At 49.9% G+C, this 15,212-nt stretch overlaps 2 protein-coding genes across 2 annotated transcripts; both read right to left on the bottom strand.

The window, feature by feature from the left end:
* Nucleotides 1-474: 474 nt before the first annotated feature.
* Nucleotides 475-7,258, bottom strand: prkaa1 (protein kinase, AMP-activated, alpha 1 catalytic subunit). The gene is made up of 9 exons (XM_086134247.1): nt 7,117-7,258; nt 5,686-5,827; nt 5,313-5,406; nt 4,602-4,746; nt 4,343-4,430; nt 4,030-4,254; nt 3,319-3,838; nt 2,851-2,977; nt 475-2,694 (listed from the first exon to the last, which is right to left on the bottom strand). The coding sequence occupies exons 1-9, from the start codon at nt 7,211-7,213 to the stop codon at nt 2,423-2,425; spliced, it is 1,710 nt and encodes a 569-aa protein (XP_085990373.1). The 5' UTR covers nt 7,214-7,258; the 3' UTR covers nt 475-2,422.
* An 817-nt stretch (nt 7,259-8,075) lies between these two features.
* Nucleotides 8,076-14,474, bottom strand: aif1l (allograft inflammatory factor 1-like). Its single transcript, XM_086135538.1, has 6 exons — nt 14,289-14,474; nt 14,089-14,150; nt 12,462-12,528; nt 10,762-10,803; nt 10,468-10,633; nt 8,076-9,714 (listed from the first exon to the last, which is right to left on the bottom strand). Exons 1-6 carry the CDS (start codon nt 14,311-14,313, stop codon nt 9,624-9,626), a joined length of 453 nt encoding a protein of 150 aa, XP_085991664.1. The 5' UTR covers nt 14,314-14,474; the 3' UTR covers nt 8,076-9,623.
* Between the last annotated feature and the right edge of the window lie 738 nt (nt 14,475-15,212).

The following is a 15,212-nucleotide window of genomic DNA, read 5'->3' as shown; positions in this document are numbered from 1 at the left end:
AGTATACACCTTTCATTGTTTTTGATGCCACTGTGTTTCCCAGATACATTAGCATGTGTTTGTGAATGGCTGAATGACATTAACTTTGGAGGTTGTCCCTTTATAAAGTTCAGGCCATTGACTTGGCTTGCATATGTTAACGGGGCATATTTGACACATTCAATATGGCAGACGCCCTTACGTATTGCATTAGCTGACCAACTGCGCATTGCGGGGTGTACCGATGTCGAGGGCTAGCATTCATTAGAGTGGTCGGTGCCAATCATAAATGAAACAACGCAAAAACTGCGGTTTTAATGCTAGCATTTAACCTCACCCAGACATTAACTCACACGCTTTTGTATTCTCAGGCGTAACAATAATCAAAATTTTTCTATTTGTATCACTATAACGAAATTCAATACGTTGAAAAATGCACCCCGACGCCACAGTTGCTCTCAAATACACGACTGAAACTGAATACACTGACAAGCCTTTAAGGTTTGTGTGCAATTTAGCATTTTATTTAGGCAGTTGTGTATACAAACGATTCCGACACTATCCATTCATATGTACACACACACACAGATCACTCTTGGAAAGTTGGGTCCCTTGCCATAAAGCAGTTCAAATTTCAACCCAGTCACATATCCCCCCCCCCCCCCCCATTCGTCTTTCTACACGCGCGCACACATACACGCACAATTTTTTTTAAGTCAAAATGTACACCCTTCCCCAAACTCCCTGGTTCTTACCATACTCCATGAACTCTTACTTCAACAAAAATGTTAAGGTGTTCAGTCGGAATGAAATGTAACAATCAATATCTTTTCTAAAGCTGTCAAAATCAGCAACCACTGATACTGCTTCATTAAAACAAAGGATTGTGTCAAAACAACGAAAAAAAAAATCTCCAACAGCCGTCAAGAATCAGAGGTCTGCAGTAGTTTGGCAACAATTATTTCAAGTGTGTCAATTCACCCCCCCCCCCAAAAAAAGGATCTTTTTTCCTTATGTGGGACTTCACCCTGGCAATTAAATTGAGCCAATCATTCAAAACAACAGTACTGATTATGATTGTTAGGCAGCAGCGGGGAACCCTTTGTCCGATTTTCAGCCCTCTGAAAAAAATACCACCAAAATATGATTCGTGTCAATCAGAAGGATTTACATATGTTCAACGTTTTGGGGCCATATTAAGTTGCTGTAGGTTCCCTGCCCCCGTCAACTAAGGCAACCGGACAGTAGATACTAGAAAGATTTCCATAAGGGGTGGCACATTCATAAGATCGTCGGGTCTCGAAATAGCTGATGCTGTTCGAGTAATTGTCATTTGAGAAAAAGTACATACATGGGGGTGGGGAAATGCTTGCTTATGGCATTTTGAACAAACTGCAGACAGAAAGGCAACGCTTCATCATGACCGACACAATTTCAAATGATTTACACAACAATAAAACAAGCAAACAACAACAAATGCCATTTTAATGGTTGACTATTGGGGGTTGAGGCGGGTGGCCGGCGCCGTCAGAATTTTGAACTGTCAAACAGCGTTCAGTAGCTCCAGCATTTCCAAACTGAGGGGGTGATCCGGATTTAAAGATTGTCTTTTTTTTTTTTTAATTGATCACCAAGAAGAAACCCGATTTCTTGGCAAAAGGGACGGCAATGAATACGTGTTGTTAGAATGAGTTAATAGGAATTGAATACATTGTGAAACAACGCTGGATTCTGATTGACAAGTGATGCGGATTACAAAAAGTACACGAGGGGACAAAAAAACAAAAATCCAGCAATTCATCTGGAGAACCAAAGTTACTTTCACTTGAGATGGATTTACACAACACATATTAAAGAGCAACTGGAGCAACTACAGAAGGACTAAGAAATGCGCGTCTTTGAAAATTGACTGGATCAAACACCCTTTGTGAATTGTGATGTTCAGCTACTTGTTGCAAAGATGGGGCGAGGTGACACAATTGGAAGAAAAAAATGGTGAGACTGAGAAGGAGGGGTTGGGGTCCACTGCACTTCCTGACGAGTTGAACGCCACTCGAGGAAAACCAAACCAACCCCCAAAACGAGAACAACAGGAATGAGAAGAAAGGTGCGCAAAAGTGCTGCTTCTTCATCCCTCTCTCGCACAGGAAAAAACCCCCCAAACAAACAAAAGAAAAAGTAGATTTTTTTTTTTGTTTGTTTGCACCGGAAGCTGGCTGACCTCGACGGGACAGCGAATTCAGTGTGATCACTTCACAAGGTGTTGACATACCGATCCAAAATGTGCTCTTCCCTCTCTCTCGGCTCATCCGGGCGTCGCCGGCCATCCCGGGCCGAAGCGCCGACGGATTGCCCGCTTATTGCTAAAAAACACACTCGGAGAGCAAACAAGGCTATAGCGATCGAAGCGCGCACGTACGCGTGGGTGCGCGCGTGCGCCGAGCTATCGCGCCAGCAGTTTGATGAGGTTAGCGCACATCTCAAAAAACTCGATGGTATGACTGCCGGGGCGAGGCGCCGACGGCGCGTCGGCGCCTCCCGTCGAGTCGATGGATGAGGCGAGCGACGACGCCAGCGAGCCCTCGGCGGCCGTCTTGTGCTGCGGGGCGGCCGAGTCGGCGGCGTCCGCCTCGCTCTTGATGGCGGTGCGGTAGTTGCCGACCGATCCGGAGCGGAGAGGTGTCGCCGTGCCGGATTTGTTTTCTAAGCTATCGTCTACAAAAAAAACAACACGTCGGGCAAAAGGTTTGGTTTGCGCGTCCCAATGCCCTCAACCGAAGGGATTCAAGTACCCAAAGGCAGCAAATGGCTGCGGTCCGTTTGGATTCACGTTCAACACAGCGTGCACGGGCGGGTGAGCTTAGGACGTACCGTCTATACTTCGGAAGTCGAGGAGGTAGGTTCGGCTGTCCACCTGGTAAAGTTGAAGGCTCATCTTGGTCTGCGTGCCAGTCACCGGGTTTTTCCTCTTTACGCGTAAATAATAGGGGTTCACAACCTGGAAGCACGGGAGAGCAATTCCTGTCAGCGTCAGCATTTCTCTCAATTGTTGCTGGTTTACTACTTTTCAAGACGCTTGGCGGGCACAGGTCACAGCACGGCAACTTCAAAGTAGCAGATGCCACAAGATGGAGCAAAACCAATACTCTGGCCTGACTACATAAACAGCCAAGACACTCATTTTTTCCGCAACCCCCCCCCCCCAAAAAAATAGGAGGTGTGCATGGGAAATGTTACAACGTCACGGCGTTTGCTTTGTTCAGCGCACCGGAAGAGGCCAGGTCGCGGGTTCGATGAGCATCGACCCAATGACCGTTAAGGCGTAAAGATCCACTTCACCTTCCACTGGTAGTCCAGCTGCTTCATGGCGCGGCACACTTCCGTCATGATGTCGTTGGGTCTGCTCTGGCTGCGGATGCCCAGGTGCCACTTGGCCCGCCGCACGCCCTGGTGCTTGGACTTTTGCGGGTTCAGCTCGTCCAGGGTGTGGCGCGGCCGCGGCGGCGTCTCCGCCACCAGGAAGGGCACGCGCTCCGGGTGCGGCTTGACCGCGGCCGCCACCGAGGCGCCGGGCGAGGCCAGGTGCTGGTCGTCCAGGAAGGAGTCGGGCGGGCTGGAGGCCAGGTAGAAGTCCTTGGCCTCGTTCATGATGCGGCGGTTGTCGATGATGAGGTGGTAGGCCACGGCCAGCGGGTCCTGGTGGTTGCGGCTGTAGATGCAGGCCAGCACCTCCTCCTCGGTGCACTCAAACTTGTCGCACACCTCCTTGAGGGCCTCGTCGTCGATCATGTTGTTGCTGTAGGACGGGTCCTCGGGGAATAAGTACTTGGGAAGGTCCTGCTTGAACCAGTCATCCTCTCTGCGAGGGGAAACAAAGCCCACCAGTCACGGTGCCGCCCTGCGGCTTTTTCTCGGTTCGCCGCAGTCGCTTTGCTACTGCGATGCTAAAGTATCGCAGACTGCCGGAGCCAGATTCCTTGTGCGTTTGACACGCCCGGCCGATAAGGAGGATTGCGCGGGGCCTCCCGCGCCACTTGCCAAAGTCCTCACCTGATCTCTTTGATGGTGGCTCTCTTCATGGGGTCCACCTGCAGCATGTGCTTTAGGAGGCTGGTGACGGCGGGGTTCAGGTACGGCGGCGTGAAGAAGATGCCGTCGCAGATCTTCTTGAAGAGCGTCGGCACGTGGTCGTCGTCGAACGGCAAGGTGCCGCACAGCAGGGCGTAGAGGATCACCCCGCTGCTCCAGATGTCCACCTCGGGACCGGCGTATAATCTCACCACAAAAGGCAAAGGGGGAAAAAAAAAAAAACATTGAAACTAAGACGGAATGTTTACAGGCGCCGCCAGCCAACGCTCCTAACCTTCCCGAGATCACTTCCGGGGCAGCGTAGTTGGGGGAACCGCAGCTCGTCCGCAGGAATTCTCCATCGGACATCATGTTTGATAAACCTGTTCACACGTCAGCGGTTGGTTAGGAGACTCGATGCAGCGGTACCGGCCTGCAGTCAACTCTTAAGCCCGTGAAAAGAAAGGACGCGCGGATGAAACAAATGGACGGGACTCATTCAAAGGCAAAATGCACTTTGACGCCGCGCCACACCAAAACGGGCGTCCGCTCACCGAAATCGGCTATCTTGGCATTCTTGTGCGCGTCGAGCAGGACGTTTTCCGGCTTGAGGTCCCGGTGCACCACCATGTGCCGGTGGCAATAATCCACCGCCGAGATGATCTGCTGGAACAGTCGGCGGCTCTCCTTCTCGTCCAACTGCCGGAAGGAAAAAACGCAAATTGAGTGCCAGGCGAGAAGCGCAAAGAGACCGACCGCTCGCGTCGTGTTCCGACGTCTCAGTAAAACGTGCCGAGGCCGACAACGTGGCCCATTTCTTTCTCGCCTGGCCGCTCTCAAAATTGCTCTTCGTAAAATAACAAAAAGCTCCTCGGCGGTAACATAAATCCAGAGGATGGAAGCAATTTAACCGTTTGTGCACCGCGAGTACATTTTTCGTTGCCCATTCTGGTGTTTGTGTACAGCACAACACATACGATGAAGAGTTCCACAAAAAAGCGATATTAGCCGTTTCCCGCTGTGGCTCAAGAGTATTGTTATATTGTCTGTCCACAAATGTCGCCGTATTGGTTGCTTAAAGGGTTATAACGCCACAATGTTGCTGCTAAACACGTTAGCCCGTCAAGGGAATTTCGCACTGCGTGTTAGCATGAAGCTATCTGACGCTCAAGTGATATGTGGTTTTATCAATACGCCATGTGATTCTCTCTCCCTCTCTCTCTTTTTTAGTCGGTCCATGTAAACGCTGGGAAGAAGGAGATCACCTTTCCATTCTTGAGAATGTAGTCAAAGAGCTCCCCACCCGAGACATACTCCATCACCATGAAGATATCCGTCGGGGTGCTGATAACCTGGTACCTGTGGGGATCGTCGTGGGATCGGCCGGTTAGAAGGAAGCGCAATCAACAGCAAAAGGTCGGGACTAAATGCATTTGCTTAACGGTGCCCACTCGGCGACCGTTGCAGCCTGGTCATCCTGGAAGGGGGATTCCCACATCTGCAGCCCCTTCTCAAAAGGGTTCTCGTTTTCCCCCAGATGTTTTTTTTTTCTCCCTTGCCCTCTTGCACGGCGGGCAGCCGCCGCGTGACGCATCGCTACGGAGGGGACATGCGCGCGGGTCAGAGTCGAGGACTTACAATTTGATAATGTGAGGGTGTCTGAAAAGCTTGAGGTTCTGGATTTCCCGGCGGATCTTGCCCACCACGTCCAAACTGCGTATCTTCTGTCGGTTCAGGATTTTCACGGCCACTTGGTGCTTGGTCAGCTCGTGTTGGCCCACTGCGAGAGGACGCAAAGAAAACAATGAAATGACATTTTGCCCCGTTTCCAAAATGATCAATAGAGATTTCAAAACTGGAAGGGCAGGCGATAACGCAGTGTAACATACTCAACACAGTGCCGGTACAGTTAATAAAACGTTTTTATGAGTCTATAACAGTGCTTACCAACCTTTATTGAGCCAGGGTAAATATTCTACAACAGGAAAATCTCACAAAAATATCACGGAGAGGGGTGAACAGTACAAGCGGTTCAAATTTGGCCAAAGTTAGTTGCGTGGCAAGCCTTTGGTTTATGAATGACCAAGTCGACCTTGTTCCACCCGGCTCGCTGATTTTTTTTTTTTGTGCCTCCCATTTCCTTCCCCCTAGCAGACGGACAACAGTCAACAGCAATGTATTGTTCGATGGTAGCTATTTGCATCGACAAATACATATTTATGAGTGAAACCATAGAAAATAAATAAAAAAATCACCCCGATTTCCAATGGTCGCTACTTTTTATTTATTTATTTGCAATTTTGTAAATAACGTGACAACATATTTTGTTATTTTTACGTCGAAGACATTTAATTACTTGACTCTGCATCTTTATAGTTTGGAGTGATTCAAGAAAAGCAAGAGGAAAGCAAAGCTGCAGCACCACCGTGTCATCGATGCAAAGACAAATTTTCAGATCAAGATCTACTTCATGGCGGTGCTGCTTGGTGAGGAACTTTACAAGACCACAAAAGAATCAAAGACAACAAAATAATAATAGCAGAGGGATCAATTAAACTCGGGTCACGTCACTCACACCCCCCCCCCCCCCGCCTACCCATCACCACTAAAGTACAAAACTTCACAGTCCCCACCCTCACCGAAATACCATGAGTGTCGCTTCAAAATAATACGCCTGTTAATGGAATAACCAGGATGACAGTCTAATAAGTTGACGCCTTCGGCGGCGTGGTTAATAGCTCTCGACCTATGTTAGCTCGCGTTAGCGTCAATTAGGAGAGCTTCACTTCCCGGTGGCTACCTTGACGAGCGACTTGTGGCTCTCTCCGGCTAGCCCCCCCCCCCCCCCCCCCGCGCCGCCAACTGAACCGCCCCGAACAAAACGTGCGGTGTGTAACGTCTTTACGAGTTGAGCAAACGGGGAGCAGGAGGAGACAGCAAGTGCGATGCCTTTCCCCAGTTGACAAGTTAGCTTGGGGAATTAGCCGCGATGCTAAAATGGTTCGCCGGCCACCATCTTTCAGTCGAAGTAAGTGTGAGGGGGTGGGTTCTTGTCTCGCTGCTTCTTACCTTTAACCTTCCCGAACGTGCCCACTCCGAGCGTGTCGCCGAGGATGTAGTGTCCGATTTTGACTCTGCCCTCGTGTTTGGTTTTCTCCGTCGACATCTTCCCGCAGTGGCCTCGGGAACCAAGCAGCAAGCGGCGGGCAGTTGGACTGAGAGCGCCGAGCTCGGAGAGAGCCTCCTCGCCGCACGTAGTGGGAGGGGTCGACGCCGCTCGCCCGACGTCGTCCAACGTAAATGACGTAGCGCGGTGCCTTCGGGCTCCCCTCGGAAACTTCAAGGGCGAACCCCTGATTCGGTTTCAATTTCAGTTTACTCACGTTGATCTTTTCGAGTGTTTAAAGACTTATTTGGCACGTCAACATGAAATAAAATCAGCTTTTGAACACAGTAACGGTGTCCTGTCGAGTCTGTTCAAAAAGCGTAGACCACTAAGGCTTCGGGGACACCCTCGCGTCCTTATCTTCTGTTTACATTCAACGTGCACTTCCCAGTACAGTAATCTAAACAAAACAAGGACCCGTTTACCACATTTGGCCATCAGAGTAAACCAGAAAAGGCGTTAGTCTCAAAAATATGCTCATATTTGGCAGCATTTGCGAAGAATGAAGGGGTGGATTCGTGATAGAGCCGAAAACGCTTTATAAATACAGTTGGGGAAAAATTCCAAGCCTGACAACTTCAAAGCGCCGCTGCCGTCATATCAACCCCATTTTATAAAGTTGATTTGGTTCTTTTTGAGGTCTTCAATTTTGGGGCACACCCTCGGTTCGATGCATGCATAAAATGATCGGTAGGTGGTAGCAGCGATGCAAAACACACGCCACTCATCGCTATTCAGAACTCAAAGCAATCGAATACGGTGTTCTCAAGAGACGAGCACGTTTTGACGGGTATAGTGAGATGCAAAATGGTTCCTGCTCCTGTGATTTGCAAAAGCACCACATTAAACATCCCACCGTAGACACTGTCAGAAGAAATGTTTAATTCCTTTGGTGTCTGCAAAACAAACCAACAACAACTATGTGCATCTTTTTAATAAACAACGCAACAAAAAAATGCTTGCATGCTGCAAAACAGCAGCAGCTCCCAATAAAACAAAAATGCATGAGATGGGCCTAAAAATATGACACGTTCACAGTTAGACCGAGTGCGAGTGGAGACGGGCACAAATCATAGCGCACATACACAGAGGACAACAAAAGTGATAATTGAGTGGTACGTCCAAGGTCCTGAAGCTGGTAAAATTTGGAAAAACAACCCTTTAAATCACTCAAAGATTAGCATCAGTGTACCCAAAGTGGACCTCATAAGTGGCTTCATTTCAGGAAACCCCCCTCCCACCTAAATACTTGACTAGCGAGGTAAACTGCTTAGCTTTTCGTGCTCGCCGTCGACTGGTTAGCTGCCGCGCGTGTCACTTTTGAGTTTTGTCTCTTTTGACTCGAGTGGTTCGGGACGGTTGGAAAGTTCATATAAAAACTTTGTATTTGGTGCTCGCCGGATCTTACAGTTCTATACGCACCAAAAAGTCGGGCGTGCGCTGCTAAGAGCCTAGAACGGACTAGAACAGCGGTGTCCCAAACTATGGCACGGGGCCATTTGCGGTCCGCGACTCAAGTAAAAATGACAATTGACATGGACCGGCCAGGTTAGTTGAGCGAAGGTGAAGGTGGGCGGAGCGAGTAGGGAGGGTGTCAGAAAAATAGGTGCCGTTACTACGACTAAATTTGTTTATAAACTGTGCCAAAACCGAAATGTTCAGTCAACAGCTTTTACAATAACATTTAAAGAGTTTAAAAAAACAGGAGGAGGGGGAAGGGGTAGAGGCGGAGCAATCACTTGTAAACACTCAAAGAATGTGGCGCAGCATCAAAGACCGATTTTCAGGGATTTGTGGAGTTCTGACTTACGGCTCGGGATCACCCCCCCCCCCCTTGTTTCCACACTGAGGCACTTGGAAAGAACGTGATTGTACTCTTGTTATTGTTGCCTTTTCACATTTGTACCACTTGGTCACGGTCCTCCTACACGTGCGCTTGACTTCAAACGAGGGCGCAAGCGTGAGTCAAAGTCCAAAACGCAGACTCGACAAACTAGTTACTGATTCCAGATCAGTGTTCCGGCGCCGCAGGAAGTGGGGGTGGCTTGTAATCTTGTAATCTCTGAAACGCGGCCTGAGGTTGGCGTGGCGGGAATCCCTGCGAGGCTACTGTGGAAACGGGAGGAAGAAAGCTGCTTGTGCTTGGCTAACAAATAAAAGCATTTTCCCTTAATACGCAAAACTCCACTATTTAAAAAAAAAAAGACATACGCTACGGATGCTACTATTTACCTCAAGGATAATATTCACAGTCAAGCATCGTTTAGCGACGATAGCCACCTCGCACGCACCGTACATCACAAAAATACCCTCATTCGTCCATCTGTGGTCCACCAGGGTTAAGAAAATTGGAAAGCAGCCTGTGAAGGCAGGGGAGGGGTTGGAATTGGGGCCGGGTCGGGGGGGGGGTTTAAGGCAGGCTGGCGATGTCCCGCTTCGGAGGCGGGCCGTCCGGCTTGCAGGGCGCCGCCCCGTTGGCTTTGTCCTCGAACAGCAAGACTCTGTGGAAGGAGGAAAAAAAAAAAAAGAGTCAAAAGCAAAATGGGCCAGGGTGCCATGTTGCACGGCCCGCGTGAAAACACTTTCATTTGTCAGAGTAGCAGGCGGCGTTATAAACCCCCGAGCGGATATTTTTGTGCCAACGCTAGTTCCGGGCCAGAGCCCGGGTTAGCAGCAGATCTTTCGTTTTCCACAACTAAAATTGAAATCGATCTCCGGCGCTTGAAACTGGCGCTTAAGCTGGCAGCGAGGACGCCGGGGGGGTTATCATGACGATGGCGGATGTATAGGAAGTTTTGTACCGACTGTTGAGCGCTCAACTCCCCCCGACAATATCCGCCAATCTGTTTCATTCGAGTAAAAAAATGGAGGGCAAAGGAGAAAAGTTGCGGCTTTTCCTGCGCTCGCTGCATTGAAGGGGTGAGGAGATTTGCCCACTCAACAGTGCGGCCGGCTTAGGCCCGCAGAGCTGACGTGCATCTCACCCCCCCCCCCCCCACCCCCGAGGCCGAGGCCAGCTGCTTTAAAAATGATCATCCGCGATAACCCGATTCAAAATAATAACAATAATGAGAAAAAAAAACATTTCAAATTTGCTGGCGCCTTTCCGTGCGAAACTTCTGGCGGTCTTCGGCGACTCACAAATAATCACTTCCCTAATCACATGATCCCGCAGCTAAGAATAACGACGGCCGGGTTTTGTTGGCGCGGAGATTAACGGGCGAGGCGGCACGCGGGCGTTCATCCCCACTCACAGTTTGAGCACGGCCGAGCGTTTGCCCAGCATCATCTTGACAAAGTCCCTGTAGTCGATGCTGTTGCTGCTGGCGCCGCCCGTCACCTCCACGATCATCTTCTTCAGCTCCAAGTGGGTCTTGGGAACGCCCAGCTTCTCCATCATGCGCTTGAGGCCCATCAGATCTGAGGCGAGATCGTCAAATAGAACGCACGTTGGGGAAAAGACAGTTTTACGATTTGCCCCCCCCCCCAAATAATGTCACCGCGTCGGTCGTCGTTTGGTGATTGACTTTCATATCCGAGTGACTCACCGATTTCGCCTTGGTCATTCAGGTCAAATTCAGCATATTTATCTGGGAAACAAGCAGAAGAGGAGATGAGGAGGAGGGGTGGGGGTGGGGGGGGCACACAGAGCATGTCCTGCCGAAAGAAGGAACGAGCAGCTGATCACGACAGGTGGCTTTTGTCTCATTTGCCAAAGATCAGCTGACCTGAGGCCAACCCAGATTGAGAGAGACGCTTTGGGCCCCCCCCCCCCCCCCGATGAATTATTATCATTCACAAGTGTACACGTTTTCCATCCATGGCTTTTCATAACATGCGCTCAGAGCGAGCAACGCATTCAACGGTAAACTAAGCGTGTTTCTACATCTGCCGTTTGGGAGAGTCCACTTGTGGTCCCCTGAAAGGTGGCCCGTTTCCTCTCCTCTCATGGCATGGCACGTTCTGTCACACAATGTGCTCGGAACCGTGTTAACGGGGCGAACCTAAAGGGGGAGCGGGACGGGGACAATGAGCAGCCTGTTTCCCCAACTTGGGGGGGTAGGCCTCGTCTCATCCGCGCACGCGCACGCACGACACAGCCTGCTGATCATCTGCAGTCACGGAACACAAGCCGACCCAAGTCCGCGGCCTCTTGAGAGCCCCGCAGGGGGGGGGGGGGGTGTGCATATTTTCTCTCGGCCGGCGCCTTCGCGGACATCCGGAATTTTGGAACACACCGCATATTGTCCCGTGTGAAGATGGCGCACGGCCAAGACCAAACGCGATCAGCCCGTCCCCCGCCTTGACCCCTACAGCTAACGCCGCTAGCCGACATCGTAGTCTGATGAGAAAGAAAAGAAAACTGGGCTTTATTTGCGCCCTCTATTCACGTCGAGTCGCCATCTGTGTCATCTTGGTGCGGCGGAACTACATTGAAGACGGATGAGGAGCTTCATCTCCAAAAAGGTCTCGCTTGACCGCCACGGTGCGCTGCCCGGGTGCCAACAAACTCTGTTGAAGTGAGTTGAGGAGCTTCGTTTCGTGCTCTTGTTCTCCAGTGCAAAATATGCGCGCGCCTTGGCTCAATGTAAAGAGGGAAAAAAAAAAAAACTGGTTGATATTTGAAAATTCTCAGCATGAATAAACACCCAGGAGGAAGAAGAAACGCGGCGTTTGTGGTCTTCGGGGAGCGCGGGAGTCTTTTGCTGCGGCTTCTCCAAGCAGCTTGACGTCATGCTAAATTTTGCAGCCACAGTTCAAAAGCAAAAACAACAAGAGTGGCGCCCAGGGAGACGACAGGAAATGCTCACCCCTTTTATTGCGCACTCCAACTCGCTTTTATTTGTTACGCCGAGGTCGCTGCGACGGCGCTTTTTGTTTTGGCCGGCGGGTGGGAGCAAAGGTCCGCATTGCGCGATAACAGCAGCTGAGAAAAAAGAAAAAGAAAAAAAAAAAGTTCTGCCGCATTCCATCGCGGACTGGAATCGGCCTCGCGAACCGCAACGCAGCCTATTCCCATACGAGGAAGTGCGTGCGCCAAGTCATTTATGAAACTATTGAGGCTGAAACACTCGCCAATAAAGCAAGAAAACAACTTTGACATATTTCACCGCTACCGCCCAAGCTCAATCGCATTTAAGCTTGTGCGATGTTTGGACGCTCGCAAAGCATTTCCCCTTCCGCTTGTCGGAAGGTTAGCGGACTCCGTAAAATTGCGCCGTACAATCGACGACATGCGTCTGCTTACTTTTGAAACCCTCCAGCTTCTCCGCGAGGTCATCTTCATCCCGGTACTTCTGGTCCTCCAGGAATTCCTGATTGCGGGTGGAAAAAGAAACGCAGGGATTAAGTCAATTCTTGCTGTCAAAGCAGGTTACAAAACATGCCAACAACAGGGGCGCTCGTCCGAGTTGATTTGTCGCAACTGAGTGAGCTTATAAAAAGTAGGACACCTCGCCAGGGCGTGAAAGGGGCTGGGTGGGGGGGGGGGGGAATGCCAGGAGGGATCCACGCTAATGAAATGATAATGAAGCAATCCCGCCATGTGGAGTCCCATTCTCGCCCGACCTCCAGAAGTCTGCTGCGTTTCGAACGAAGCGTGACGAGGATCGCGACGGGGCCGCTGCGAGCCTCGCGCGCTCGCGTCCGTTCCAACGGCATCGCGATGAGCATTACACCAAGTCGTGGTGAGAGAAGCAATGCGGCTACTGTAAAATCGGCTGCCGGGTGTCCGAATAACACGTATTCCAGCCTCGAGCCATGCCGGTATCGTGTCAGCGCCGACACCGTAGACGTTTGAACGATACGATGGGGTTTTTCATTATAGGGTGGCTTTTATTTCTTTTTGACTTAAATTCACTTGATTTCAATTGGGTTTTAGGGCAAGGTTAGTTCGTTTTGATTTGTTATATCCATTTTTTGGGGCGGGGGCGCTGCGTTTTAATTTGTATTTATTTTAGTCTAGATCTGTTTTATTTTAAGAGGTGGAGTGTGCGTCAAACGCAAGGTCGAATGAAACCGATAAAGTCAAGCAGAATTCTCAAACAACCGTTTGAGCTTCCTTCTTCTGTAGGAACACACAACATTAGTTTCATAAACGTTAAGATCCAGCGTCCGTTACTTTTCTTCTGGCCCACAGATGCGGTTGTCAAGTAGCGCGCAGCTGCTTATCAACAATAACAAAGCTTTCTGGGCTTTTCTTCATTGTTCTTGACGATCATATTAAGGTCAGACTTGTAAAAGACGATTTTCTATATCTATACTGTATATTCAAGCCAGACACAGTCAAACTATAGTGCACTTGGCCGTCTTCCGAGTGGGGACAAAGACGGAGCGTAGTCCAGCCAGCCTTCAGATGGATATCAGGGCAGGCTTTCCAAAAGCGACAAACACCGATTTTTGGCTCACAACCCTCATCTTGGGGGGAACGGGGATCCCACCCTCCCGGGGCAACCCGAGCACATGACACACAAAAGGACGCAGTGATGCACAGGAATGTCCCACAGGCCTCATGCACTGCGTTTTCATGTTCTCACAAAGGGGGGCGGGGGCCGATTACGAGGAAATGCAACAGGGAAATAACACATGCAAAAGTGGAACTTCATCCCCATCGAGACTCCATCAAAAGGCCCGCACGTGCGCGCGCGCACCTTTTCCGTCGGGTCAAAGCAGCGATGAGACAGGTGTGACGTTGGGAGTGAAAAGCGTCCTCGCAGACCGACCAACCCAAACAACAACAACACCGGCATGCCGCACAATAAGCTCAGACATTTTGAGGTGACGTCCACAAGCTTCGTCACACCGTCAAGTGCGCGCGCGTACTTCCAGAGCCGACACGTTTGCCGTCAAACGTACAAACAAAAGACACCGTTTACCTGGTTCACCTCCTCCAGTTTTTGCCTTTGTTGCTCTTTTAACAGCCCGAAGGCTTTTCCTCCTAAATGGAACACAGACGGAGCGAAAAGACGTCAAAATAGACGTGACCTAGCTTCGACGAGCCGTCGCAATGACCGGAATTGAAGCTAGTCACCGAAACAAAAGGAATAAAGGCCAATTTAAAAACATGTCACCTTACCTTGTACGTTTTTACTCGCAGGCATCCCAGCGGTTTGCGTGTTTCAATCCAGTTTTCGGGTCAAGTTAGAGAGCCGAAAAGACGACCGCGAGCGTGCGGGCGGGCGGACGATGATGCTCCGACCTCGCTCGGTCCAAGGCTGCGTGTGCTTCTCTCTCAACTCGGTGGCCACCGGCAACCGCTGTCGCGCCAGACCTACTGGGATAATGCATATCCGGTGATCTTTATTCACAATAAATTACAACATCACCGAAAGCTCCGCGTTCGAGGCGTAATGAACCGTAGAAGTGAACTATTTTTTTCTTGACTCTTATATGAAAACATAGTAACGTTTTCTGAAACTTGTCTGAAGCGACAAGCGCGCACAAGAGCATTTGCTAGCTTTTATTTTGAAAATTGCAACATTGGTTTCCGCTCCAAACGCTGCTCACGCTCGCCCTCGCGTGGCGATGTGATGAACCTGAATTCACCTCATTGAAAAATATCTTGTTTGATTCAATTATACGAAGTGACTCAAAGTAAAAGTCTGCTCCAAACTCACAAAATAAAACCATTCAAAATAACACCAAAGATCGAATAAAGGCCAATGTGCCGATAGTTCGGCAACGGCACTACATCATAAAAGCATCATGAGAACAATTGGCTCAAGTAGAAACAAATGTCGTTGGGGTGAATGCAACCTATCAAATCGAACGAACAAGCGGTCGTGCAAACCGGATAGAACAGGGAAAAATAATTGCAGAAAGGATGCACCGCTCCTATCGAACTAAAATGATCGCCGATTTCTCCTTTCATGCCACCCAGTTTGAAAGAGTTCGAAGCAAAGTTTTAATGTCTTAAAAACGAAGAACAAGCCGACTGGTCACACGTTTGAAGGCGGCCGATGCAAATGAAGTCGCGGCTCGCACCGCGCTGTGGGTGATA

This window comes from Hippocampus guttulatus, chromosome 17 (assembly GCF_054856545.1).
Source record: "Hippocampus guttulatus isolate MCC_2025c chromosome 17, RoL_Hgut_1.0, whole genome shotgun sequence".
Taxonomy (NCBI): Eukaryota; Metazoa; Chordata; class Actinopteri; order Syngnathiformes; family Syngnathidae; genus Hippocampus; species Hippocampus guttulatus.
Note: the sequence above shows the minus strand (reverse complement) of the source record. Positions and strands in the feature narration are given on the sequence as shown.

Excerpts from the sequence above, each read along its gene's own strand:
- prkaa1 (XM_086134247.1), bottom strand. The coding sequence starts at position 7,213 with ATGTCGACGGAGAAAACCAAACACGAGGGCAGAGTCAAAATCGGACAC. Across the intron at positions 2,978-3,318 it reads AGCTGGACTACCAGTGGAAG|GTTGTGAACCCCTATTATTT; the intron begins GTGAAGTGGATC and ends CCGTGCTTCCAG. Across the intron at positions 2,695-2,850 it reads CGACTTCCGAAGTATAGACG|ACGATAGCTTAGAAAACAAA; the intron begins GTACGTCCTAAG and ends TTTTTTTTGTAG.
- aif1l (XM_086135538.1), bottom strand. The coding sequence starts at position 14,313 with ATGCCTGCGAGTAAAAACGTACAAG. Across the intron at positions 12,529-14,088 it reads AACTGGAGGAGGTGAACCAG|GAATTCCTGGAGGACCAGAA; the intron begins GTAAACGGTGTC and ends ACCCGCAATCAG. Across the intron at positions 10,804-12,461 it reads GAAGCTGGAGGGTTTCAAAA|ATAAATATGCTGAATTTGAC; the intron begins GTAAGCAGACGC and ends CTTGTTTCCCAG.